This window comes from Notamacropus eugenii, chromosome Y (assembly GCF_028372415.1).
Source record: "Notamacropus eugenii isolate mMacEug1 chromosome Y, mMacEug1.pri_v2, whole genome shotgun sequence".
Lineage (NCBI taxonomy): Eukaryota > Metazoa > Chordata > Mammalia > Diprotodontia > Macropodidae > Notamacropus > Notamacropus eugenii.
The window spans coordinates 3,612,530-3,640,171 of record NC_092880.1 but is presented as its reverse complement, the minus strand read 5'-3'; the positions used below and the strand labels follow the sequence as shown (position 1 = coordinate 3,640,171).

The 27,642-nt window shown below is 37.3% G+C and overlaps 1 protein-coding gene across 1 annotated transcript; it reads right to left on the bottom strand.

The window, feature by feature from the left end:
- Positions 1-9,799: 9,799 nt before the first annotated feature.
- LOC140516743 (olfactory receptor-like protein OLF2) lies at positions 9,800-10,675 on the bottom strand. Its single transcript, XM_072627695.1, has one exon. It carries the CDS (start codon positions 10,673-10,675, stop codon positions 9,800-9,802), a length of 876 nt encoding a protein of 291 aa, XP_072483796.1.
- Between the last annotated feature and the right edge of the window lie 16,967 nt (positions 10,676-27,642).

Genomic DNA, 27,642 nt, shown 5'->3' with positions numbered 1-27,642 from the left:
AAACATTTGGAGGCTAATGCCTTTATGAGAAACCAAGAAAATATGACACAAAACCAAAAGAATGAAAAAAATAGAACACAATCTGAAATATCTCATTGGAAAAACAACTGATGTGGAAAACAGATCCTGGAGAGTTAATTTACAAAATATTGAACTACTGGGAAAATCATAATCAAAAGGGAACCTAGACCTCTTCTTCCAATAAATCATCAAGGAAAAAGGCCTGATATTCTAGACCCTCAGAATAAAATAGAAATGGAAAAAATCTACCAAGCACCTCCTGAAGGAGATACGAAAAGGAAAACTCCTAGGAATATTGTAGCCAAATTCCAGTGTTCCCAGGTTAACGAGAAAGTATTCAAAGCACCCAGAAAGAAACATTTCAAATATTGTCAAAATACAATCAGAATAACACAAGATTTAGCAGCTCCTGCGCTAAGGGATAGAAGGGCTTGAAAAATGATATTCCAGAGGTCAAATGAGATACGGTTAAAACCAGGAATAACCTATCCAGCAAAACTGACTATAAGACGTCAGGGAAGAGAATAAAATTTCAATGAAATCCACTTTTTTAAGCATTCTTTGTGAAATGACCAGAGCTAAATCCAAAATTTGACCTTCATATACAAGAAACAGTAGAAACACGTAAAGGTACACAGGAAAGAAAAGCTTTAAGGAACTCATTTAATTTAAAGTGTTTACAATCCTACATGGAAATATGTTATTTGTAAGTCATGAGACCATTTTCCATACTAGGGTAGTTAGAAAGAGCGTATACAAAACCCAGAAATTGATGTTTCCCTATACGTTATCTGTGTATGTATGTAGTGGTCAGACATTTTAAAGCATGTCTGTTGGCTTTTGACTTTTCTGTATTGTATCTAAATTGTGATTTTGATTTTCTCTGATACCCCTGCTTGATTAAGGTGATTGTTAACCCCTTGAAAGTTGCTTTCCTTTTATGAATGCAGATCTGAGAACTTGTGATATTAAGCCCCCCTGTGTATATTGGGATGCTTACTGTTGCAGGTATGGAAGTTTATCTTACCCTACAGAAAAGGTAACGGGAGGGTATAAGAGATGGACTATAATAGAAAGACAGCTGACTGGGGGAAGGGGTAATCAGAAGCAAATTCTTCTGTGGAGTGATAGGTCAAAGGAGAGAATACAATAAATGGAGAGTGAGACAGGATGGAGGGAAAATAGTGTTACACATTATAACTGTTATAGAAATGTTTTGCATGACTGCGTATGCATAACTTATTTTGAATTTCTTGCCTTATCAATGAGGGTGGGTGAGGAGGGATGATGGGTGAGAATGTGGAACTTAAAACTTTAAAAGTCATTGTTATTTTTTTTACATGCAACTGGGAAATAAGATATATAGGCAATGGGGTTAGAAATTTATCTTGCTCTACAGGAAAACAGAAGGTAAGGGAGTAAGAGTAGGAGTTTATATATATATACACACACACACACACACACACACACACACACACACACACACACACACACACACACACATATATATGTATATATATATGTATATATATGTATATGTGTATATGTTTCCACAAGATTTTGAGTTCCAAATTTTCTCCCCATCTCTCCCCTACCTCCATCCCAAGATATCGTGCATTCTGATCACCCTTTCCCCCAATCTGCCCTCCCTTCTATCACACCCCTCCCTTCTCTTATTCCCATCTCCTCTATTTTCCTGTAGGGCATGATAGACTTCTATACCCTATTACCCATCTTTCGTATTTCCCAGTTGCATGTAAAAACAACTTTTAACATTCGTTTTTAAAGATGAGTTCCAAATTCTCTCCCTTCCTCCCTCCCCAACCATCCCCGCTGAGAAGGCAAGCAATTCAATATAGGTTATACATGTGGAGATATGCAAAAGAAGACTTCCATAAAAGTCATGTTGTGAGAGGCTGACTATATTTCCCTCCATCTTATCTTGCCCCAAATTATTTTTTCTTTATTTATTTTGACAGTGTCCCTCCACAAAAGTATTTATTTCTAATTATCCCCTCCTCCCATTTGGTCACGCATTTATCATGCCCCTCGCATTCCCACTTATCCCCTTCAGTCCTACTTTTTCGTAATGTAAGATAGGTTTTCATACCAAATTGAGTGTGTATGTTATTCCTTCCTAAGCCAAATATGATGAAAGTTTCACTTTTTCCCTCTCAACTCCCTCCTTTTCCCCTCCATTGAAAAAGCGTTTTCTTGTCTCTTTTGTGAGAGATAATTTGCCCCATTCCATTTCTCCCTTTCTCTCAATACATTACTCTCTCACCGCTTAAATTTATTTTTTGAGATATCATCCCTTTCTATGTAACTCATCCTGTGCCCTCTGTTAGTATGTATATAATCCCTCTGACAACACAAATACTTGGAAAAGTCTCAAGAGTTACAAATGTCTTTCCATGTAGGAATCTAAACCTGTCAACTTTAGAGAGTCCTTTATGTTTTCTCTTTCCTGTTTACCTTTTCATACTTCTCTTGATTCTTTTGTTTGAAAGTCAAATTTTCTACTCAGTTCTGGTCTTTTCATCAAGAGTACTTGAAAATCCTCTACTTCACTGAATGACTACTTTCCCCCCAGAGGTCTTATACTCAGTTTTGCAGGATAGGTGATTGTTTGTTTTAATCCTACTTCCTTTGACTTCTGGAATATCATATTCCAAGCACTTTGATTCCTTAATGTAGAAGCTGCTATATCTTGTGTTATCCTGCTTATATTTCCACGACACTTGAATTGTTTCTTTCTGGTAACTTGCAATATTTTCTCCTTGACTTGGAAACTCTGGAACTTGGCTACAGTATTCCTAATAGTTTTGCTTTTTAGATCTCTTCCAGGAGGTGATCGGTGAATTCTTTCAATATTTATTTTTATCTTCTGGTTCTCGAATTTCAGGGCAGATTTTCGTGATAACTGCATGACAGATGGGGTCTAGGCTCTTTTTTGATCATGGCTTTCAGGTAGTTCCATAATTTTTAAATTATCTCTCCTGGATCTATTTTCTAGTTCAGTTGTTTTGCCAGTGGGACATTTCACATTGTCTGGTAGTCTTCCGTTCCTTTGGTTTTGCTTTATAATTTCTGGATTTTTCATAAAGTCATTAGCTTCCATATGCTCCATTCTAATTTTCAAGGAATTATTCTCTTCAGTGAACTTTTGGATCTCCTTTTCCTTCTGGCCAATTCTGCTTTTTAGGGCATTCTTTTCCACATTGGCTTTTTGGATGTCTTTTGCCATTTTGGTTAGTCTATTTTTTGAAATAGCATCTTTTTTTCAGTCTTCTCTAGTAAGTCATTGAGTTGCTTACCATGATTTTCTTGCATCATTCTCATTTCTCTTTCCAGTTTTTTCTCTACTTCTGGTACTTGATTTTCAAAATCTTTTTTGAGCTCTTTCATGGCCTCAGACAAATTCATATTTTTCTTGGAGGCTTTTGATGGATGTGTTCTAACTTTCTTTCCTTCTTGTTGCATGCTTTGGTCCTCCATGTCACCAAAGTAAGATTCTATAGTCTGATTCTTTATCCAGTTTTTGCTCATTTCCCCAGCCATTTACTTGACTTTCGAGATCTTTGTCAAGGTACTTCTCTGCTTCCAGTGGGAGTGCGTGGTGTACTCTCAGTCAATCCATCCCTCCTCCCAGTCAGAGAGCCTAGAGTTCCAGAAACAGTGGCTGTATCTGCCCCTGCTGTTGTTGTGACTGTCTTGGGTCCCTTCATCTCCTCCCTGCTCTGCCACCCTAGATCTGTGGTCGGAGCACTCCACTCTCCCACACTGGTCCTACAGGCATTTTCCACTGACCTTCCAATTCGTCCTAGGCATTTTGGAGTCCTGAATTCTGGGAACTGCTACAAGTGCGACAGATTCAGTCTCCCTAAGGCCTGCTTAGATTCCGTCTGTGCCAACATGGTCCAAGCTGGACCGTGCTCTGCTCCCAACGTGGTGCAATAGACACTTCCCGGAGACCTTTCAGGTTGTCTTTGGCTGGAGATTTGCTTCACTCCATCATTCTGTGGGTTCTGCAGCTCCAGAATTTGTTTAGAGCCATTTTTTACAGGTATATGGCTGAGCTTGTAGCAGGTCTCTAGAGAATGCATGCTGTTATTCCGCCATCTTTTCTCTGCCTGCTATAGTTTTATTTCTTAAAGGAAAAATCTTTCCCATTCATATAAGTGTGTGTGTATGTGTGTGTGTGTGTGAATGTGTACATTTTCACTCCAATTGTGTATGCTCTTTCATATAAACATCTGTTTTATGAATAGACATCTTGCTTTTCTTTGTTTCCTAAAATATTACTTTAATAATGTTTAGCTTATGAATGTTTCCTTAAAAATCTGTATGTGATAACGTTGCTATAGAAGGCTCAGGTAAATGCCATCTATCTTGGTGTTTTGTTTTGTTTTGTTTTTTTTACTGGCCAGAATAAATGTATATTTACTTCATGCTTTCTTTGCTTCTTATTATTTTTATCCAATTTCAACTTAAGAACCCAGATGAGTGAAGAAAAATCCTTTTGGGTCCCACCTGAAATTTCATTGCAGACACATACTGAAACTTTAGTGATATTATATATGGATGACTTACTGAGAAAACAACAACAAATCTGGATACCTCCATGGCTATTCACCAACACTGATGAAGAACTCAAGTATATGTTTAGAGACTCAACAGTGTAATTTCTGTATAAAGAATTTAAATATAAAAATTTCAATGAACATATTATTATCAATGTATGTTTCATACTAAGGACATGGAATCTTAGACATTCATTGTTGGGTGGGACCTTGGACGTTGTCCAGGATAACCCTCTTGTTTCAAGAATACCAGAATATGTTATTAATTTCTGGAGAATAATTTCTTCTCCCCTATAATTGAGGTCCATTCGATGTGTGGAAACAATTTTACTGCATACAAGGGTTACGGAATTGACAACATCTATAAATATGCTGTGAATCATATTTCATGAAGTGTAAATACCCTATACTGCTCCATCTGCATTCTCAGACTGACCACTTGATTTTTAATGACTAGAAGTTGTGAAATGGATGATTGATGGATAGGGCTAAATTGGTGGACCAAAAATATAGTAAAACTGACTGGTTACAATGGGCATAAAGCTTACAACCCTGTAATCAATTCTATCTTTGTTTATTAAATTGAGTTAACTAGCTTGTATTGGCATGGGACTTTAAATACGAAAGTACTTTATTGCCACTGAATTATTTTATGTTTTACGGACTGAGAATGGCAACGGAACATAAAGGCTAAAAATAATTTTTACATAATACCAAATTCTTACCATCTTTCATTTTGAAATTAAAATTGCTTCACTCATAGGTAGGGGAACAAGAGAAGGAAACTCAAAAAGAAGAAAAAAAGAAAGAAATTAACCGTTCGTTTTGAACGAATAATTTAGATAAAAGCATTTGATGTTAATTCAGGCAGTGCAGTGAAGTGGAAAGAGTGGTTGGTTTGTTTTCCATTTGGATTCTGGCCCCAATGTTACTACTTCTTTACCTGTGACTTCAGTTAAGATATCAGAGATTCGGTTGCCTTATCTGGAAAGCAGGCATGACAATATTACCTCATGTGTATTAATGAGGAACACACTACTGGAAATATCAAAGGATGGAGGTGCTATGTTATGGTATATCAACTGATTCATATTGTGTATTGCTACCATTAAGTGAGAGGCAGCCGAGTGAAATTCTAATTTGACTAGGGATGGCATCCCCCTTTCCACCACTCACCTTTCTAATGTGTCTTATAATAGACTAATTAGTTCAAGAAATTACAAAGTGGGATAAACTGTTATCAGAAAGCATGTGTGGAAGATATAGGAGGGGAGATGGGGTGTGAAAGAGAAAAGTTATTTTGAATAGTGATTTGCATAGATATTCATGTCTATCAACATTCCATGCGCCACAGTTTATGATCTTCAAAGAGAGTCAATCATAGCCCGCCCCCACCTCCATCCCCTCTTCGGGGACACTCCAGAAAGACTCATAGTAATCAGGTGAGTTAATTTCCCAAACGGCAAATTTCAAATTCCTTTAATGTTCTTTTTTAACTCACACACATATACAAACAGAAATTATGAATAATATATGTGTTATGGAAACATATATATGTATAATTACATTGTGTAGTTCAATATATGTATATATGCAATCTCTACGTATATGTGTATAGAATATATGTACATAGGCTTACAATATATAGACAATGAATTGTGTATAACAATGCATACATGCATATATAAATTGTTCCTATATGTATGTATGTATGTATGTATAAATTTTATGCATACATATGCATGTATACATCAATTGTTCATTTTTAATAGAAACATATTGCTATCTTATGTGTACTCTACATGTATATATATATATGTATATATATACAAAGCTCTGTGATTTAATACACATGCATATGTCGTTCATATCTATATTTGTGTATATTTTTGCATGGATGCAAGCTTGCATGTATACATACATAAATGAGACACAAAGAACCATAAGAAGCTAGATTTGGAATTAAAAAGCAAAGAACTTAAAACGTATTTGACTCTGCTAATTGTAGAAATATGAAACCAGTTACGAAGCAGAAGAGTGATCATTTGTGCAGGTCCAAGGTTTGCTATGGAAGGTCTGATATCATCTAATACATAGCTCAGTCATTTCCAATACAGCTGATGAGTCGGAGTTATTATTTATTTCCCACATATGTACCTGTGTATGCACCATTCTTTTTTTTTATGTTCACTTTCCTTCCTAAGGCCTACACAACAGTTTCATACATTATTTCTTATCAGTTTATTACCACATGACTCTGCTCTTTCCCCTCCCCAGAGTATAATTTCATGTCTTGTAGTAACACATGAAAAAGAGAACAATGATGAAAAGTAGCTCATCAAAACAAAAATCACGATATTGATAAGTATGATGGTACATGCCTGATTTTGCTACTTCAAAAACTTTACCTCAACCTATATGATTTCCTCATCTCTAAGAGGAGATTAGACTAGGTGATCTTGCATATTTCCCTGCTAAATATGTAATCACACTATAATTTAGTCTCATCATATATGTCCAATTGAATTTATCAGAATCCCATCATGAAGTGAAGTGTCTGTGACATTGCATTTGATCTTACCGTATTACATATACAATACCAACGTACCTATTGGATTCCTTATAATCTTGCTTCTTATCTCATCATCCCACTGAACCTGCTCTCCCCCAAATTATCAATCATTTCTTAGTTGATAAATGCAACTATCTTTATTCAGTCTTTATTGGCCCTGACCTTTCTGCAGCCTTTGACAATGTTGATCACTCTCTCCTTCTTAGTACTTTCTTCTCCCTAGGTTTGTAGATTACCACTCTCTCCTGGTTTTCCTCCAACCTATGTGATTATTCCTTCTTAATCTATTTCACCGCATCCTCCTTCAAATCACATCCTCTACATGTAGTTATCTCTCAGGATTCTGGCCTGGGTTCTCTTCTCTTTTTCCACTATGCTATTTCATTTCTATCTTATGCTTATATACCTGTTTCATCCTTAAATCATGTATTATTTGTCTCAATAACGCACAAGTAATTATTCCTACTCTCAGGTAATGCCTTTTTAGAATAATAACCAATTCATATATTCTTTATTACAAATGATGGAAAGGTACATTACCCTTATGTAGGATATATATGCTTATATATGTGTGTATATATGCATGTATATATGAGTGTATACAAAGAAAACAATGATTGGAGGGATAGAAATGTTCCTCTGGTATGCTTGCTTCTCTTTTTTTAAATTAATATTATTAATTTTCATTATTCTACAATCACTACCATATAACTTAGATTATTGTTTTTTCCTCCCTCCTCACTACCTCCTCCCTCCCTCCCCGAGACAGCGTACAGTTTTGCATAGGTTCTACACACACATTCCTATTAAATACATTTTCACTGTAGTCATGCTGTGTAGAAGAATTAAAATGAGTGGGAGGAAACATCTAACAAACCAAAACGCAATACACACACACACACACACACACACACACAACTATCTGCTACATTCTGTGATTGAATTCCATAGTTCCTTCTCTGGATGTGGAAGCCATTGTGCCTTAGAAGAACATTGGGAGTTTTTTTAAGTGCTTACATTGCAATGGAGTTCCAAGTCCACCAGAAAAAAAAACCCCACACACTGTGGTCATTGCTGTGCACAAAGTTCTCCTGATTCTGCTCCTTTCGCTCAACATCAGATCATATAAGTCTTTCCAGGCCTGTCTGGAGTCTCTGTTCATCATTTCTTATAGCATAATAGAGTTCCATTACATGCATATATCATAATTTGTTCAGTCATTCCCCAATTGATGGGCATCCCCTTGATTTCCAGTTTTTGGCCACTACAAAGAGTGCTATTATAAATATTTTTGTACATGTGGGACCTTTTCCCATTTTTATGATCTCTTGGGGATACAGTCTGAGAAGTGATGTTGCTGGGTCAAAAGGTATGCACATTTTTGTAGCCCTTTGGGCATAGTTCCAAATTGCTCTCCAGAATGGTTGGATGCGCTCCAAGCTCCACCAACAATGAATTAGTGTTCCAACTCTCCCACATCTTCTCCAGCATTTATCATTTTCTTGTTCTGTCATGTTTGCCAATCTTATAGGTGTGATGTGGTACCTCAGAGTTCTTTTGATTTGCATCTCTCTAATCAAAAGTGCTTTAGAGCATTTTTAATATGACTATAGATACCTTTAATTTCTTTCTCTGAAAATTGCCTGTTCATATCCTTTGACCATTTATTAATTGGGGAATGAATGTATACTTCTAGCACATGCTCATTTGGCTTTAGTAGCTCCAAGAGACATTTCTGGAAGTTTCAGACAAACAATACAATCATACAGAGCCATAATGAACCTTTAAAGATTACAAAACAAACTATATTAGAGCAACTGAACATCAAAACACAAAAATATAGTAGATAAAAGGCAGTTCTCTTGGTGATGAATACTTAGGTAGAAGTCTAATCATTGCAACATACTTGGCTATGTGACTCTGGGAAATTCTTCTCTCATCTGAATTGGGAATAATTTCTTACCAGAATCTTCTGACACACATAAAATCACATATCTGGGTAAAGTAACAATAATTCCGAGATACAGAAAATAAAGCCACAATTATATTTTAACATACTATATGTCAAAGAGTGAATAATTGATAGATGAGACATTGATAAACGTAGAACGTTGTGTAATTTTAAATTGAAGGTAAAGATATAATCTGTGATTCATAAGTCTATTTTCCTAAAATCTCAATTACTCATATCTTTCATGCACATAAAGCAATATAAATAGTAGATACATGTATATGTGTATATGTCCACATGCGTTTATATGTGTACGTATGCATGTGTATATTGTTGTATATGTGTATACACACATTGATTGGGCAATTTCACTTTCCAAGGAATATTGTGCATATAGAAAATTATGGAATATATGCCTGTTTAAGTAGAGATTGGATTAGGTCAACTCCGAGGTTCCTTTCACATTTTGAGATTCAGTGTTTGTATACTGACATGTTATTATTATTACTTCAATAAGACTTCAAACTTGTCAATTGGCTTAGAATACCTTTAATGCATTGAATTGGACTCCAACCTCCCAATATAGGGTCCAAATCATGGAAATCATAGCAACCAATATTACGAACATATATTATTTTTCAGTTTTCCCAGAGCTCCTTTCACATCTTTGTTTCACAAACTATAGATCAAGGGATTCAACATGGGAATGACAAGGGTATAAAACAAGGAGATCATTTTGTCTTGGTCTAGTGAATAGGCAGAACTTGGTCTGAAGTACATAAATAGAAGAGTACCCTGGAAGATTGTGACAGCAGTTAAGTGAGAAGAACAGGTTGAAAATGTTTTCCATCTGCCCTCAGAGGAGCGGATCTTAAACACAGAGAGGACTATATAACAATAAGAAATGAGAACTACTGAAATGCTGACCATTTCAATAAAGCCAAAGACAATGAAGATAACCAGCTCATTGACATAGGTATCAGAACAAGAGATTAATAGAAGAGGAGGAACATCACAGAAGAAATGATTAATTTCACTGGACCTGCAGAAAGACAATGTGAAGGTTAAAGTAGTATGGAGCAGAGCATCCCCCATCGCCACCATGTAGACACCAGCCATCAATAAGTAGCAGACGCTGCTAGATATATTTACTGTATAAAGTAAAGGATTGTTTATTGCCATGTAGCGATCAAAGGCCATTATTGCTAACAATAAAGACTCACAATCTGTAAAGTAACAGAAAACATAGAATTGCAGAGCACAACCAATGAAGGAAATTGATTTGTCTTTGGCAAAGAAGTCCACCAGCATCTTGGGGCCAATGGCAGTGGAGTAGCCTAGGTCAGAGAAGGACATGTGGCTAAGGAAGAAATACATGGGTAAATGGAGTTGAGGATCTATCCTGATTAAGATGATCATCCCAAGATTTGCTACAAGAATAACCAAATAAATGATGAGAAAGAGAACAAAAAGAACCACATTTACCTCTGGAGCATTGGTAATCCCCAAGGAGATGAACTCAGTTGGGATGGAGTAATTCCCCATCATTTCTGTTTTGTTCTCTCCTCTGTTTCTGTGAACAGGACAGAGGCAAGTGGAGGAATTATATTTTCACTCTTTTGTAAAGCTAATGAGAAGAGGGCTTTTAGATTGGTTCTCATCAGTAAGGAGGAATAGAGTTCCTGTACACTTCATATTAATGCTGAAGAAAGATATCAAGTTTCTTCTTATCCAGATGAGATATTTACAAAATAGTGGAGAAAGATCTGAAGACATAAAGATGCCTCACAATTTTATAGTGCTTGAAGCCTTAAAAAAATTCTGTTGCACAATCTGATGAAGTGTGAACTGTAGAAAACAATATTTCAAATTTTCCTCTGTGAAAGAAGAAATTTAGAGTTATTGGATAATTTTCCTTTGATCAAGTATTTAGTCACATTAGATGAAGATCTTCATTTATGTTCTCCTGAAAACAATCCTGAGAAATAGCGTGTGTTATTTCATAATCTTTCTCCCCAAAACTTAATGACCCCAGGTGTTTCAGTCTCCAACGAATGGAATGGACTACTGGTTAAGCATCTCTATACTTGGACTCAAGATCTGAACTGAAATCTTGCCTCAGACATATATTAATTATGTGCCCATGATCAAATACCCAAACACTCCTCAGCCTTAGTTTTCTCAATGATAAAATAGGGACCTCAACTCAAAAAAGTTTATTGAGGACTTTCTGTGTGCCAGTCAATTTGATAATCACTGTGGACACAAATGAAAGCATAAATAGGTGCTTCTGTCAAGGAACACATAGTCAAATGAGACAACATGCAATCCTACACACCCACATGTATGTATGTATTTGTGCATGATATTTTCAAGGGCAATGTATATGTATTAAAGAGGACTGAGAGCTTCTTGTTGTATAATATGGGGTATTAACTACTAATTGTATTGACAAAGAATCTGGGAGGCAAAGTTGCTAAGAGAAAGAAACCCTACATTGATAGAATTCCAAATGAAATGTCCAGTGATAAATACCGAATCTTGTGTCACCACATGTGCTTTGAATAAGTTTTCTCATTTTATTCTTAGAATCCCTAAGAGAGAGGTGGTATTATTGTCTCTTCTTATATAAAGAAACTGAGGCAGAGAAAGTTTAAGTGATATACTCAAAGTAACACAGTTTGTTTCTTAAATGAAATGAGAATTCCCCCAATCTTCCTCACTCCAGGTCCAGTACTCTATTCACTGTGCCACCTAGCTGTCTCTAAGGAAGTAACGTAGTTGGTGGTATGAATAGAATGCAAACATAAAAGTGGAACAAATACATAGAGGGTTTTAAAAGCTATGCAGATTATTCATTTAAACATTGATGTAATAGAGAGCCATTAGAGTTTATTGAGAGGGGTGGGGCAGTGACATGGTCAGATCTACTCTTTAGGAAGAAAAATCTGATAGCTCATTAAAGGATGGAGGAGATCTGAGAGTGATTGAGTGACTCAGGTAGACAAACCACAAGACTACTAGAATATCCTACTTAGAGGTGTTGAGTGTTTGCATCACAGCTTTGATAATTTAAAATGAGAACAGGGGTTATAAAGAAGTTATGTTCCAAAGGTAAAATTGATAGAACTTTGCAACTGAATGGACATTCTCTCTCCCTCCCTCTCTCCGTTCCTCACTCTCTCTCTCACTCTCTGTCTCTCTCTGTCTCTCTCTGTCTCTCTCTGTCTCTCTCTGTCTCTCTGTCTCTGTCTCTGTCTCTGTCTCTGTCTCTGTCTCTCTCTCTCTCTCTCTCTCTCTCTCTCTCTCTCTCTCTCTCTCTCTCTCTCTCTCTCTAGGAGAGGAGGTAAGAAAAGGAGGAAGGGGAGGGCACCATAGTTTCCAAATCTTGGTGACTGAAAAGACGATAGTACCCTCAAAAATAGAGATAGCAGGGGGGGCCAGAGCCAAGATGGTGGAGTACAAGGATGCACTAGACAATCTCCACTCATAGCCCATAAAATACCTGTAAAAATTACTCTAAACAAATCATAGAATGGTAGAAGCCACAAAATGACAAAGTGAAATAGTTTTGCAGCCCAAGGCAGCCTTGAAGAAGGACAGGAAATGTCTGTCCCACCAGGTGCTGGCCAGAACACAGTCCAGTCTTTACACTGTGGCAAGGACAGGACTGGCGTGGAATTCCAGGCTGTGCCACCAGCAGCAGCTGCAGGTAATTGATTCCACAACTCAAAAATGCCAAAGACAGCTTCAAAGGTCAGTGAAAAGCTCTTTCACCTGAGGGAAAACTGAAGACACCAGTCTAGCCCCCGCCCCAGGCAGTAGCAACTTTCACTGTTGAAGCCCTGGCCTAAACATCCTGTGAGAACTGAGCTGCTGATCTGGATCTCAGCCCTGAGTAGTGGCCCTCGGTTGAGGAGGAGCTCTGGCTGGTGGAGCTGGAAGAGGCTTTGGAGAGGGAATTCTATTCTCAGAAAGGAATGCTTATAGTTGCTCACAGGCCAGAGCGCAGGCCAGGAGAGGAGTAAACTTCTCTCCATTGATTTTTCACCTTGGAGGAACTGAGAACTTACAGGTCCCCACAGCATACCCTCCTCTTGACAAAGAACTCAAAAGTCAAGTAACCGGTGAAAAAATGCCCAAAAAAGGGAAAAAGAAAGACAATAGAAGGTTACTTTCTTGGTGAGCAGATATTTTCTTCAATCCTTTCAGATGAGTAAGAACAATGCTTACCACAGAGGAAGACCTAAAAGTCAAGGTTTCTGCATCCAAAACCTCCAAAACAAATATGCAATGCTCTCAAGACATGGAAGAGGTCAAAAAGGATTTTGAAAATCAAGTAAGCGAAGTGGACAAAAAATTGAGAAGAGAAATGAAAGTGATGCAAGAAAATCTTATATACAGAGGGCATAGAGTGAGATGATTAGGAAGGGTTGATGTCTAAAAAAACAAAATTAAGAGGTGAGAGAGGAATATATTGGGAGGAGAAAGGGAGAAATGTAATGGGGCAAATTATCTCTCCTAAAAAAGGCAAGGAAAAGCTTTTTCAATGAGGGGGAAAAGAGAGAGGTTAGAGGGGAAAAGTGAACCTTTCCCCCATTACATTTGGTATAAGAAGGAAATAACATACACACTCAATTTGGTATGAAAATTTGTCTTATACTATGGAAAAGTAGGGGAGAAGGGGATAAGTTTGGTGTGGGGGATGATACAAGGGAGGGCAAATGAGAGGGGAGGTAATTAGAAGTCAACATTCTTGGGAGTGGTAAGGTCAAAAGAGAGAATGGAATAAACGGGGGCCAGGACAGGATGAAGGGAAATATAGCCAGTCTTTCACAACATGCCTATTACGGAAGTCTTTAGCAAAACTACCATATATAACCTATATTGAATTCCTTACCTTCTCAGGGGGAATGGGTGTGGTGGGAGGAAGAAAGAGAATTTGGAACTCAAAGTTTTAGGAATGATTGTTGAGAATTGCTTTTGTATGTAACTGGAAAATAAGAAATATAGATAATGGGGTATAGAAATCTATCTGGCCCTACAAGAAAAGAGAAAGGATGGGGATAAAGAAAGAGAGGGGTGTGATAAAAGGGAGGGGAGATTAGGGAAGGGGTAATCAGAATGCATGGTTTTTTGGGGTGGGGGTGGGCACAGATGGGGAGAAAATTTGGAACTCAAAATCTTGTGTTAATGAATGTTGACAACTAAAAATATATAAATAAATTGAAATAAGGAAGTTTTTCCTGGTCTTCCTTACTATCTATGCTTTCCTTTGATATATGCAATTTATGTATATATGTTATTTCCACATATTTTGTCTGTATATTGCTTCTCCCACTAGATTGTCTGTTCCTTGAGAGTGGTACTATTTTTTGTAATTTTCTTTGTATTTTCACTGCTTAGTACAATGTCTGACACAGAGTAGCATGAATAAAAATGAACCAGAAAAACAAAACGTTGTTAATCTCAGCCGAGACTAGTTATATTCAGTTGTATTCAAGTGCTCACTAAGTTTCAGCTTCAGTTCAATTTAACGAGGCTTTTTTTTTTTTTTTACTGCTATGTGTATGGTGAAAGGTCATGTCTTATGAAGGATATAACCACCTTTAGAACTACCCGGGAGAACTACTCTTAGAAACATGGAGTCTTCCCTCTCACTGTATGACTAAGGACAATTGAAAGGACCCTTCTGAGCATCACCTTTCTCAAAGGTAAAAGGAATTAATAATACATACATATTTTACACAAAGATTTGTCATCAGGCTCAAAAGAAAATATTCACATTAATGTTTTTGGAAATTTTATTAAAATCTTATCCTATTCATTCAATTTGACAGATATTTATCAAATCTTTTATGCATGGCAAGATGCATGTTTACTTGATATATATTTTACTGGTTTTGGAGTTAAATAAACCTGGTGTTAACTTCGACCTTTTCTTCATACAGGTTATATGATCCTGCACAAGTCATTTAACCACTAACCTCAGTCTTCATCATAATATAATAATAATTTGGAGAGCAGGTTATGATCTTCCGTGACACAAGGAAATTCCTCACTAAAAATTCCCTCTATAATGACACACAAGTCTAGTTCATAAACACAGGAATGAGTACTCCTCAGAGTTCTAGTTGAAATTTATTGATCCTTAATTCTTTAGCTTCCCTGACATTTAATTATATAAGGGCCCTTTAGTCACAAATCTCTGGAACTCTCATCTGTGTGGGTCACCTAAGGAGACTGTCCTCTACAGCCACGATCCTACAATACCATCTCTTGAAATTTCTAAAACTTACCTGGCCCAAGAGCAGCCATGTGTCTTGTCTGATGGACTCAAGTGAAGGGAAGTCACTTTTAGTAACATCTGGAACTTTAAGCTTGGAAGCCTCTGATTTATCTCTACACACCTGTGTAAACATTTATCTAATTAATCCAAAGGGAAATTCCATTAATCTTCTCTTCCTTTAGCTATACATTACCCCAGACCAAAGTGGGAGCTGAAGCTGGGGACACAATGAAACTTTAAGTCCTCTAGTGTGTATGTATGCGTGTGTGTCTGTGTCTGTGTGCTTGTGTGTGTTTTCACAAATTGGATGATTGTCTGGATGGAGATCTCAGTTTACATGGCTTTTGTGTGTTCGTAATAGAGGATATTGGGAAAATGATGCATAGAAGGGAGAGGAATGGTGATCAGGGCCTAAAAAATCGTTCAATGATTTATGAACCATTTTGTCCCAAAGTTTTCATTTTCAGATAAAAAAAAACTGAATTCAGCTTCAAACGCATTTATTAAGTCATTAACATATGCACTGTACTGTGGAAAAGAAGAAGTAAAAGGAGGAAAAGAAATTACATTTGCAATCTGCTTTAAAATTTATATAGCACTTTGAAAATAATATTTTTCTTAATTATCAACAGTGTTAATTCCTATTAATATGTCAAGGCAGTGTGTTCTAGACTTTAAAAATTAATATTCAAATGGACTTAGCTCTCAAAAGAAATATCTAAATGACTGAACAAGTTGTGGTATATGATTGTAAAGGAATACTACAACGCTATAAAAATGATGAGTTTAATGATTTTAGAAAACATCTAGAAACAGTTGCCAGAAATAATGAAGAGCAAAATGAGCAGAACCAAGGGAACATTAAATACAGTAACAATAAGATTGTTTTAATAATGGCTTGGATTGAACAAGTGTCTATTATAAATATCCAAATAAACTGCAAAGGACATATGAACACACATCCTAGTTGCATCTAGAGAAAGAACTAACAAATAAAAATATGCATAGAATAACTTTTCATACACATGCGTGTGTGTGTGTGTGTGTGTGTGTGTGTTTGTGTACAACTATTTCTGTCTAATGGTAGCCATGTCTAGGGTAGGAAGTCAGGGAAGAAAGAAAAAATGGAAAAAAGTTACATGATAATTTTGCTATATATTTGACAAGAACAGTAATTTATTTATAGTAAATTTGCAGTTCCTTTACAACTAACTTTTTATAGTACCATTTTGTGGAAGCCTTTGGTTTATTTTATATATTAAAAATAAAATAAATACCTAATTATAAGGAGCAATATAATGTTTTAATATCATGATGTTTATATGCTGAATTCTATATCACCTTCTACATTATGGATTGTGAAATTTTCTTTTTTGAAATTTAATTTATTTGTATTCATTTTTAAAATTCACTTCTCTAAGCCATATTTTCTTCCCCTCTCTCAACGTTCCCTCCCAGAGAGAGCATGCATTCTTATTAAACACATTTTCACATTACTCATGTTGCACAGAAGAATTAAATTGCTTGGGAGAAACCATGAGAATAACCAAGCCAAACCAAAGCATTACACAATAGAAACTAATGTGCTTCATTCTGTGTTTCAATTCAATTGTTCTTTCTCTGGATGTGGATGCCATTTAGCCTCAACAGTCCTTTGGGGAAGGTTTAGGTCCTTTAATTGATGTGAAGGGTTAAGTGTATCAGAAACACTCCTCGCACACTGTGGCTATTACTGTGCTCATTGTTCTTCTGGTTCTGCTCATTTCACTCATCATCAGTTCATATAAGTCCTTCAAAGCCTGTCTGAAGTCTTCCTGTTCTTCATTTCTTATAGTGCAATAGTAATCTATTACATTCCTATACCACAGCTTGTTCAACTATTCCTCAATTGATGGGCATCCCTTGATTTCCAGTTCTTGGCTGCCATGAAGAGAGCGGCTAAAAATATCTTTGAACATGTGAGACCCTTTCACATTTTTATGGTCTCTTTGGTATGCAGTATTAGAAGTGATATTGCTGGATCAAAGGGTATGCACATATTTGCAGCTCTTTGGGCATGGTTCCAAATTGCTCTCTGGAATGGGTGGATCAACTCACAGCTCCACCAACAATGAATGAATGTTTCAAATCTCCCATGTTGTAGAGGGCCAGTACTGATGGAGTCTGGAATGTGAGGTACTGTCCACTTTTTACTTGACACTTGTATCAAGAAGTAAGGTGTGTTGAGGAAGGACCAGTATCAGTACCTTTGGTGTGATGGCTGCCGAGGTGTAGTCACAACCCTGCACATAGGCGGCCCAGGCCATAGGGTCGTTTGTCACTGGAAGCAGCAGTGGGACTCGGCAGCCTCCTGGGTGTCTCAGCAGCCATTTCAGGATCGCACTGCTCACCTCCTGGTGTGAGGAAGGGGACTAGAAAAAGTGCCCTAAACACTGCCTGCTTACCCAACCCTGGCCTGATTATCACGGTAGGGGGGGGGGGGGGAATCTCACTATGTGGTCGAAGCATGAAAAAATGTACAAAAACATCTGCAAAGATGATTCCACTCACCATCACACATGGAACGTGAGCACACTAATATACAACACAAAATCCAGTAGACCTGAAAGAACTGCTCTTGTTGCAAGAGAACTCAACTGGTATCATATCCAAATAGCAGCCCTGAGTGAAACAAGGTGGGAAAATGAAGGCCACCTTACTGAAGTTGGAGCTGGATACACCTTTCTCTGGAGTGGGCGCAGTGAAGGGGAGCGCAGTGAAGCTTGTGTGGGTTTTGCAATCAAAACCAATCTAATCAGCAAGCTGGCATGCCTGCCAAAAGGACTGAATGACAGGCTCATGACAATGCTATTGCCACTCGCAGGAAAACACATGCCACCATCATCAGTGCCTATGCTCCCACCATGGCAAACCCTGATGAAGTCAAAGACAAATTTTATGAAGACCTAGAGACCCTTATCTTTAATGTGCCAAAAGAGGACAAGCTTGTAATTCTGGGTTATTTTAATACTAAAATAGGTTCAGACTACCAGACTTGGCAGGGAGTCCTAGGGAGGAATGGAGTTGGAAACAGCAACAGCAAAGATCATTTGCTGCTGAAGACTTGTGCGTCACATGACCTTCTCATCACCAACACTGTCTTCCATTTACCTAAATGGAATAAAACTTCATGGATGCACCCTCAGAGCAAGCACTGGCATGTGACAGATTATGTGATTGTAAGGAGAAGAGACAGACAAGATGTGAGAGTGACAAAGGCAATGTGCGGTGCAGAGTGCTGGATTGATCATAGACTTACCCTTTCCAAGCTAACTATTCACATTCATCAAAAGCGCCGACCTCAAGGCAAAATGACTACCAGAGGAATTAATGTCCACAAATTAGAGCCCTTCCCTGAGCGTGAACAGTTTGCTGCTGACTTGGAGGGAAAGTTGAGCCAACACCCAGTTGGCAACGGTGGAGTAGGAAAGGAGTGGGCAGCGTTCAGAGATTTGGTGTACAGCACTGCATTTGCTCATCTGGGTCAGAATACTCGCAAACACCAAGACTCATTTGGTGAAAATGATCGGGAAATTCAGAAGCTGCTAAATGACAAATGAAAACTCCACAGGATTTACCAGCAGTATAGTTCATCCATCTCTAAGAAGGCAGCATTTAATTCCATCAAAAGCAAAGTTTAGAGAGATGCAGGATTCCTCGCTCAATAAGAAGGCAGATGAAATTCAGTTTGATGCTCATAGTAACAATCCAATTTTGGCCTAATAATTAACACACACACACACACACACACACACACACACACAACGCAGGTGCTCCATCAGCCACCATCACACCATCCATACGTGGAACCATTGGTTACAACCAATGGAGAAGCTTTGAATGCTGTCGATAAGTTCACTTATCTTGATATTGTACTTTCGAGGGATGTACACATTGACAATGAGGTGGTTTCACTCATAACCAGAGCTAGCTCAGTGTTTGGGAGGCTCTGAAGAAAAGTTTGGGAGAGAAGAGGTGACTGATTACCAAGCTGAATGCCGTTGTGCTGACCTCATTGTTGTACGCCTGTGAAACATGAACAGTCTACCAGTGCCATGCCAGGAAACTGAAAGGTTTCCATTTGAACTGTCTTAGGAAGATTCTGGGGATAACCTGGCAGGATAAGGTAGCAAACACTGAAGTCCCTGCACGAGCTGAACTGCCAAGTATTCAAACTATGCTTCAGAGAGCACAGCTTTCACGGGCTGGCCACGTTGTTTGAATGCCAAATGTACACTTGCCAAAAAGACTATTTTACGGAGAACTTGCATGGGGCAGGTGATCACATGGTGGCCAGAAGAAACGAGACAAGGACACTCTCAAGGTCTCTCTCAAAAACTTTGGATTTGACTGTGCAACACGGGAGACACTGGCACAGGACCGCCCAACATGGCTTGCCCACATAAGAAAAGGTGTTGTGCTCTTTGAGCAAATCAGAATTGAGGCAGTACAAAGTAAACACAGGATGCACAAATTTGGGATAATCACCCCAAATTTTCACACGGACTATCTGTGTCCAACCTGTGGTAGAGCATTCCGAGCACTTATTGGTCTGATCAGCCAATGGAACACACAGAAATTTCACATTACAGTGGTGATTTCATTTTGGTCTTCTTCGAAGGTGAAGGACAACCAACCCACCAACCAACTAACCAACCAAGCCTTTTCATCTTTGATATTAGTAATTTGATTTTCTTCTTTCTTTTTTAATCAATTTGACCCAAAGTTTAATATTTGCACGAGTCTTTTCATAAAACCAACTCATAGTTTATTTGTTAATTCAATAGTTTTCCTTATTGCAATATTTACGCTCATTTCTTTATCAGTATTTCCAATTTGATATTTACTTGATGATTTCCAATTTGTTCTTTTTTCTAGATTTTTCAGCTGTATGTACAATTCTTTGATGTCCTCTTTGTCTATTTTATTCACGTAGGCTTTCAATGATGTAATATTTCCCCTAAAAACTGCTTCCACACTATCCCATAAGTTTTGATAAGTTGTCTCAGTACTGTCATTGTCTTGAATACTGTTTATTCCTTCTATGATTTGTTGTTTAACTCATTCTTTAGGATTAGATTATTTACTTTCCAAGTAATTTTTAGTCTGTAGTTTCATGGTTTTTTACTACATATAGTTTTTGCTGCATTATGATCTGAGTAGGATACATTGACTATCTCCTCCTTTTTCCACTGGATTTTGGGGTTTTTATGCCCTATTAAACGATCAGTTTTTTATGTGTGCCATGTACCCCTGAGAAAATGATATATTCCTTTCAAAATGCATTCAATTTTCTCCAGACATCTATCATATCTACCTGATCCACAGTCCTATCCACTTCCTTAAACTCTGTCTGGTTTATTTTGATGTTAGATTTCTCAAGTTTACAGATGGAGAGGCTGAGATGCTATAAAAATCTTTTTATGATACAAATTTAATTCTGATCCCCAAATCTGGAAGAGCTAAAAGAGAAAAAAATATTATAAGCCAATTTTCCTGATAGACATGCAAAAATTTTAAATAAGATATTAGCAGGGGGTGGAGCCAAGATGACGGACTAGAAAGACACACTTATGTAGAGTCCTCCCCACAGCCCATAAAATACCTGTAGAGAGGGACTCTCAACAAATTTTGGAGCAGCAGAAGTGCAGAACAACAGAGTGGAGATTTCCAGCCCACGGTGACCTGAAAGGCCCACAGAAACATTGGTTGTGCTGGACGCGGAGCCGAGCATGGAGCCCAGCCCAGCCTTGGCCAAGTGGCACAGCGTGACCAGACTCTGGGAGGAGGACACCTCGGAGGAAGAATCTCCAGTTGCAGTAGCAGATCCTCAGATCCCTTGACCCACAGTCGCCAAAGGTCAGAGACAGGGTTTTCTCAGCTGTCCAGGAAGGGAGAAGGGACTTCCCATAGCTCCCGCAGCAGGCAACAGCCACAGAGCCTGCACAGCAGCCCGTACAGAAGCTCCACTGTTGGAGCGTAAAAACCCCTGGGGACATTGAAGAGCTGAGACTTACCTCAGGCCTGAGTGGAGGCCCTGGCCTAGCAGGTGTTTGTCTCAAACTGAATGGTGGCCCTGCCCATCCAGCTTATCTGAAAATCAGCCCCCAATGCTGACTTGAGAGCTGGAGGCCAGGTGGCTGTAGAGAGGTAACTGCTAAAATTGTGGGCATAAAAATCCCTCTCCAAGTTTAGACCAGTACACGCTTGATTGTGCCACCTTAGAGGAACTGAGATCTCACAGATTCCCAGAGTATACCCTACTCTTGACAAAGGACCCCAAAGTCAAGTAACTGTTTGAGAAAATGCCCAAAAAAGGGAAAAAAATAAGACCATAGAAGGTTACTTTCTTGGTGAACAGATATCTCCTCCCATCCTTTCTGATGAGGAAGAACAATGCTTACCATCAGGGAAAGACATAAAAGTCAAGGCTTCTGTATCCCAAAGATCCAAAGTAAATTTTCAATGGGCTCAGACCGTGGAAGAGCTCAAAAAGGATTTTGAAAATAAGGTTAGAGAAGTGAAGGAAAAACTGGGAAGAGAAATGAGAGGGATGAAAGAAAAGCATGAAAAGTGGGTCAACACCTTGCTAAAGGAGACCCAAAAAATGCTGAAGAAAATAACACCTTGAAAAATAGGCTAACTCAATTGGCAAAAGAGATTCAAAAAGCCAACGAGGAGAAGAATGCTTTAAAAAGAAGAATTAGCCAAATGGAAAAGGAGGTCCAAAAGCTCACTGAAGGAAATAGTTCTTTAAAAATTAGAATAGAAGAGATGGAAGCTAATGACTTTATGAGAAACCAAGAAATCACAAAACAAAACCAAAAGAATGAAAAAATGGAAGATAATGTGAAATATCTCATTGGAAAAACAACTGACCTGGAAAATAGATCCAGCAGAGACAATTTAAAAATTATGGGACTACCTGAAAGCCATGATCAAAGAGAGAGGGGGGAGGGAGAGAGAGAGCGAGAGAGAGAGAGAGAGAGAGAGAGAGAGAGAGAGAGAGAGAGAAAGAGAGAGAGACAGATAGACAGACAGACAGACAGAAAGAGACAGAGACAGAGAGACAGATAGAGAGACAGAGAGACAGAGAGAACAACTATTTCTGTCTAATGGGAGCCATCGCTAAAGAGGGAGCTAGAGAAGAAAGAAACAAATGGAAACAAATTGCATGATAATTTTATTATATATTTGAAAGAAATAGTAAGTCTTTTATAGTAGATTTGCAGTTCATGTACAATTTTGTTTTCATTTCCACCTTGTGAAAATGTTTGGTTTATTGCATACATTAAAAATTAAAAAAATACTTTGTAATTATGAAAGAAATGCCCTAATATCATTATTTTTATATGCTGAATTCTATATCACCTTCTAGACTACGAATTTTTCTTTTTCTTTTTTTCTTTTTTTAAATTAATTTATTTTATTTCAGTCTTCAGCAATGACTTGCAAGAGTCTTAAATTTTCTTACCCTCGCTCACCATTCCCTCTCCCAGAGGGCATGCCATCTTATATGGGTTCTACACAGATACTTACTAGACACATTTTTCACATTGGCCGTGTTGCAGAGAAGAATCAAAATGATTGAGAGAAACCATGAGAGAAACTAGTGAGCTTCATTCTACATTTCAGTATAATTGTTCTTTCTCTGGATGTGTATGGTATTTTGCCTCAAGAGTCCTTTGGGAAAGCTTTAGGTCCTTGCATTGGTGTGAAGGACTAAGTCTATCAGAAACAGTCCTCACACACCTTGAGTTCTACTTTTACTTGTGCAGTTCTGCACGTTTCACTCAGTATCAGTTCATATAAGTCCTTCTAGGCCTCCCTGAAGTCCTTCTGTTCTTCATTTCTTATAACACAACAATATTCCATTACATTCATATACGACATCTTATTCAGCCATTCCCCAAATGATGGGTATCCCTGGATTTCTAGTTATTGGCCACCACTAAAAGAGCTGCTATAAATATTTTGGTACAAGTGGGACCTTTTCCCATTTTTGTGAATTTTTTGGGATACAGTCCTACAAGTGATATTTTTGGGGCAAAGGGTGTGGACATTTTTGTAGCCTGTTAGGCATGATTCTAAATTGCTGTCCAGAATGGTTGAATCACCTCATAACTCCACCAAAAATGAATTCGTGTTCCAACTCACATACATCTTCTCCAACATTTATCATCATCCTGATTCCTCATGTTAGTCAATCTAATAGATGCGATGTGGTATCTCAGAGTTGTTTTGATTTCCATCTCTCTAATCAATAGGGATTTAGGACATTTTTTCATATGACTATAGATAGCTTTAATTTATTCCTCTGAAAACTTCTTATTCATGTCCTTTGACCATTTATCAATTGGAGAATGACATGTATTCTTGTAAATTTCACTCAGGTCTCTATATATTTTAGAAATGAAACCATTAATACAGACACTAGTTGTAAAAATTCTCAGTTTTTTGCTTCCCTCCTAATCTTTCTTGCATTGGGTTTGTGAAAAAATATTAAATTTAATGCAATCAAGATCATATATTTTGCTTTTCATAATGTTCTTTGTTTCTTCATTGGTCATAAATTTGCCCATTTTCCATAAATCTGACAAACACATTATCCCTTCCTCCCTAATTTGTTTGTAGTACCAGGTTTTATACATAGATCATGTACCCATTTGGACTCTATTTTTTAAATTTCTTTTTATTATTTTAATGGTTTTCAGTGTTCCAAAAATATTTGGAGATTTACCTGCCAAAACAAACCCAGGGACTAATAAACACAACTCCAAAAGAATGTTGGCACAAATGAAGTCAGATCTAAACAATTAGGAGAAAAATCAGTTGCTTGTGGGAAGCCCTAGCTAATATAATAAAAATGACAATTTTCCTTAAATTAATTTACTTATTCAGTGCCATTCCAACCAAACTACCAAGAACTATTTTATAGAGCTAGAAAAATATATCAAAATTCATTTGGATGACAAAAGGTCCAGAATATCAAGGGAATTAATTAAAAGAAATGCTAGGGAAGGTGGCCAAACCATACGAGTTCATAAATTTCATCATAAATTAGCAATTCTCAAAAAACCTTTGTACTGTCTAAGAAAGAGAGAGTAGATCAACGAAATATTTTGAGTACACACGACACAGTAGTCAGTGACAATGTTTGACATTTTGACAGTTTGATAAACACAGAATCTGGGATAAGAAATCGTTTGAAAAAAATTGCCTGGAAAACTGAAAAGTAGTGTGGAAGAACCTGGGCATAGACCAATCTCTGACACCATATGTCAGAATAAAGTCCAAATGTGTACAGGATCTTGGTATAAAGGCTGATAGTATACACGAATTAAGGGAACAAGGAATAATTTGTCGGATTTATGGAGAATGCAGGATTTTATGATGAAACAAGAGATAGAGAACATTATGGAATGCAAAATGGATAATTTTGATTACACTAAATTGAAAAGTTTTTGCACAAAGCCAATTTAACCAAGATTAGGAGGGAAGCAGAAAACTGGGGAAAAATTTGTTTTTACACGTATTGTCTATGATAAAGGCCTCATTTCTTTTTTTTATTATTATTTTTTAATGTTTAACAATCACTGCCACACAATTGAGATTTTATCCCCCCCACACCTACCCTCCACTACCCCCCTCCCTCCCCACGACTGCATACAATTCTGTATAGGTTTTACATATACTTTCCTATTGAGTATATTTTCACTATAGTCATGCTATGTAGTCAGACTAAAATAAATGAAAGAAATCATATAACAAATCAAAACATGATACACAAAAACTTACACATACACAAACATGATCTGCTACATTTTGCGAATGACTTCCATATTTCTTTCTCTGAGTGTAGAAGGCATTTTGCCTTGAGAACCACCATTGGGCTTTTTTTTTAAAAGAAGTTCTTGCGTTATTACGAAATTCCAAGTCTACCAGAAAAAACTCTCGCACACTGTGGTCGTTGTTGTGCACAAAGTTCTCCTGGTTCTGCTCCTTTCCCTCAGCATCAGGTCATATAAGTCCTTCCAGACCTCTCTGAAGTCTTCTTGTTCATCATTTCTTATGGCACAATAGTACTCCATTACATTCATATACCATAATTTATTCAGCCACTCCCCAATTGATGGACATTCCCTTGACTTCCAGTTTTTGGCAACTACAAAGAGTGCTGCTATAAATTTTTTTGTACATGTGGGACCCTTTCCCATTTTTATGATCTCTTGGGGATATAGTCCTAGTAGCGATATTGCTGGGTCAAAGGGTATGCACATTTTTGTAGCCCTTTGGGCATAGTTCCAAATTGCTCTCCAGAATGGTTGGATGTGCTCGCAGCTCCACCAACAATGAATTAGTGTTCCAACTCTCCCACATCCTCTCCAGCATTTATCATTTTCTTGTTCTGTCATGTTTGCCAATCTTATAGGTGTGATGTGGTATCTCAGAGTTGTTTTGATTTGCGTCTCTCTAATCAATAGTGATTTAGAGCATTTTTTCATATGATGATAGATATCTTTAATTTCTTCTTCCGAAAATTGCCTGTTCACATCCTTTGACCATTTATCAATTGGGGAATGACTTGTATGATTATACATTTGAGTCAGTTCTCTATATATGCTAGAAATGTAAAGGCCTCATTTCTAAAATATATAGGGAATTGAGTCAAATTTGCAAGAATGCAAGTCATTCCCCAATTGATAAATGCTCAAACGTTATGAATAGGAAGTTTTCAGAGGAAGACACTAAAGCTTTCTATAGTCATATGAAAAAAAATGCTTAAAATCAATATTGATTAGAGAGATGCAAATCCAAACAACTTTATGGTACCACATCACACCTATCAGATTGGCTAACATGAAAAAACAAGATGATAAATATTGGAGAAGATGTGGTAGGGTTGGAACACTAATTCATTGTGGGTGAAACTATGAGTTGATCCAAACATTCTGGAAAGCAATTTGGAACTATTCCCAAAAGGCTATAAAATGTGCATACCTTTGACCCACCAATACTGCCATTATTGTTGTATCCCAAAGGTATCATAAAAATGGTAAAAGCGTCCATATGAAAAAAAATTATTTATTCCAGCTCTTTTTGTGGCATCTAAGAACTGAAAATCGAGGGGATGCCCATCAATTGGGGAATGGCTGAACAAGATGTGGTATATGAATGTAGTGGTATCCCATTGTGGTATAAGAAATGATGAACAGGTGGAAGGAGACAAGTGACTGTGATAGGATATAAATTGTAGTAATGCTCACAGAGGATGCATGATCTCTCTCCCAACAAAAGAACACATATCTTGCACAGATCTAATGATGGTAATGGAGAACGTCTTGGAATCTTAAAAGAGAATGTTTTATTATCATTTCCTGAGCTTGAGTATAATTGGAAAATTGTAACTAAATTTTAATCTTTGATATAAGTTCTTAAATAGTTTTAATTCTGGGAATAGTAATCTGAATGTTTGAGTAGATAGCTTCTCCTTTGGGAGACAGTGAGACTAAATGGAGCTTATAATATACTATCAGATATCATGACATTTACCAGGTTCTACATTAACAAATTGAAGAGCTTAGTATATCATATTTTGGAAGGCAAAGGAGCTAAGATTACAACTAAAAGTGTCTTACCCAGTTATATATTATATAATTATATATTATACTTAGTTATAAGTATAATTCGTCACGGAAAACAATGAATATTCACGGAAATACAGAACTTTCAAGTTCCTTGAGAAAAAGAACAGAACTGAATAAAAATAAAACAAAAGAGATGATGGGAAATCCTACACTGCAATGCATGTCTCTAACCCATGATCATTTGGGTTAGGAAATTAAAAGGAGATTTTTGGATGTTTCAGAGAAACAATATAATCACAGAAAGCCACAATGAAGTTTGCAGTGTGCAAAACCTTCTCCACATATTAGGTCATTTGAAAATCAAAACATAGAAACACAGTAGATACAGAGTACTACACTTGGTGATGAAAACCTGGGTAGAAATCCAATCTTTGCAATAGTCTTGGCTGTATGATCCTGGGAAATTTTTCTCCAATCCCAATCTGAATTGGTAGAGGGGATAATTCTTTACCAGGATCTTCCTAGACATATGAAATCACACATCTAGCCAAGGAAACAATAATTCTTTAATATAGAAAATAAAGTCACAATTGTAACAT

Excerpts from the sequence above, each read along its gene's own strand:
- LOC140516743 (XM_072627695.1), bottom strand. The coding sequence starts at position 10,675 with ATGATGGGGAATTACTCCATCCCAACTGAGTTCATCTCCTTGGGGATT.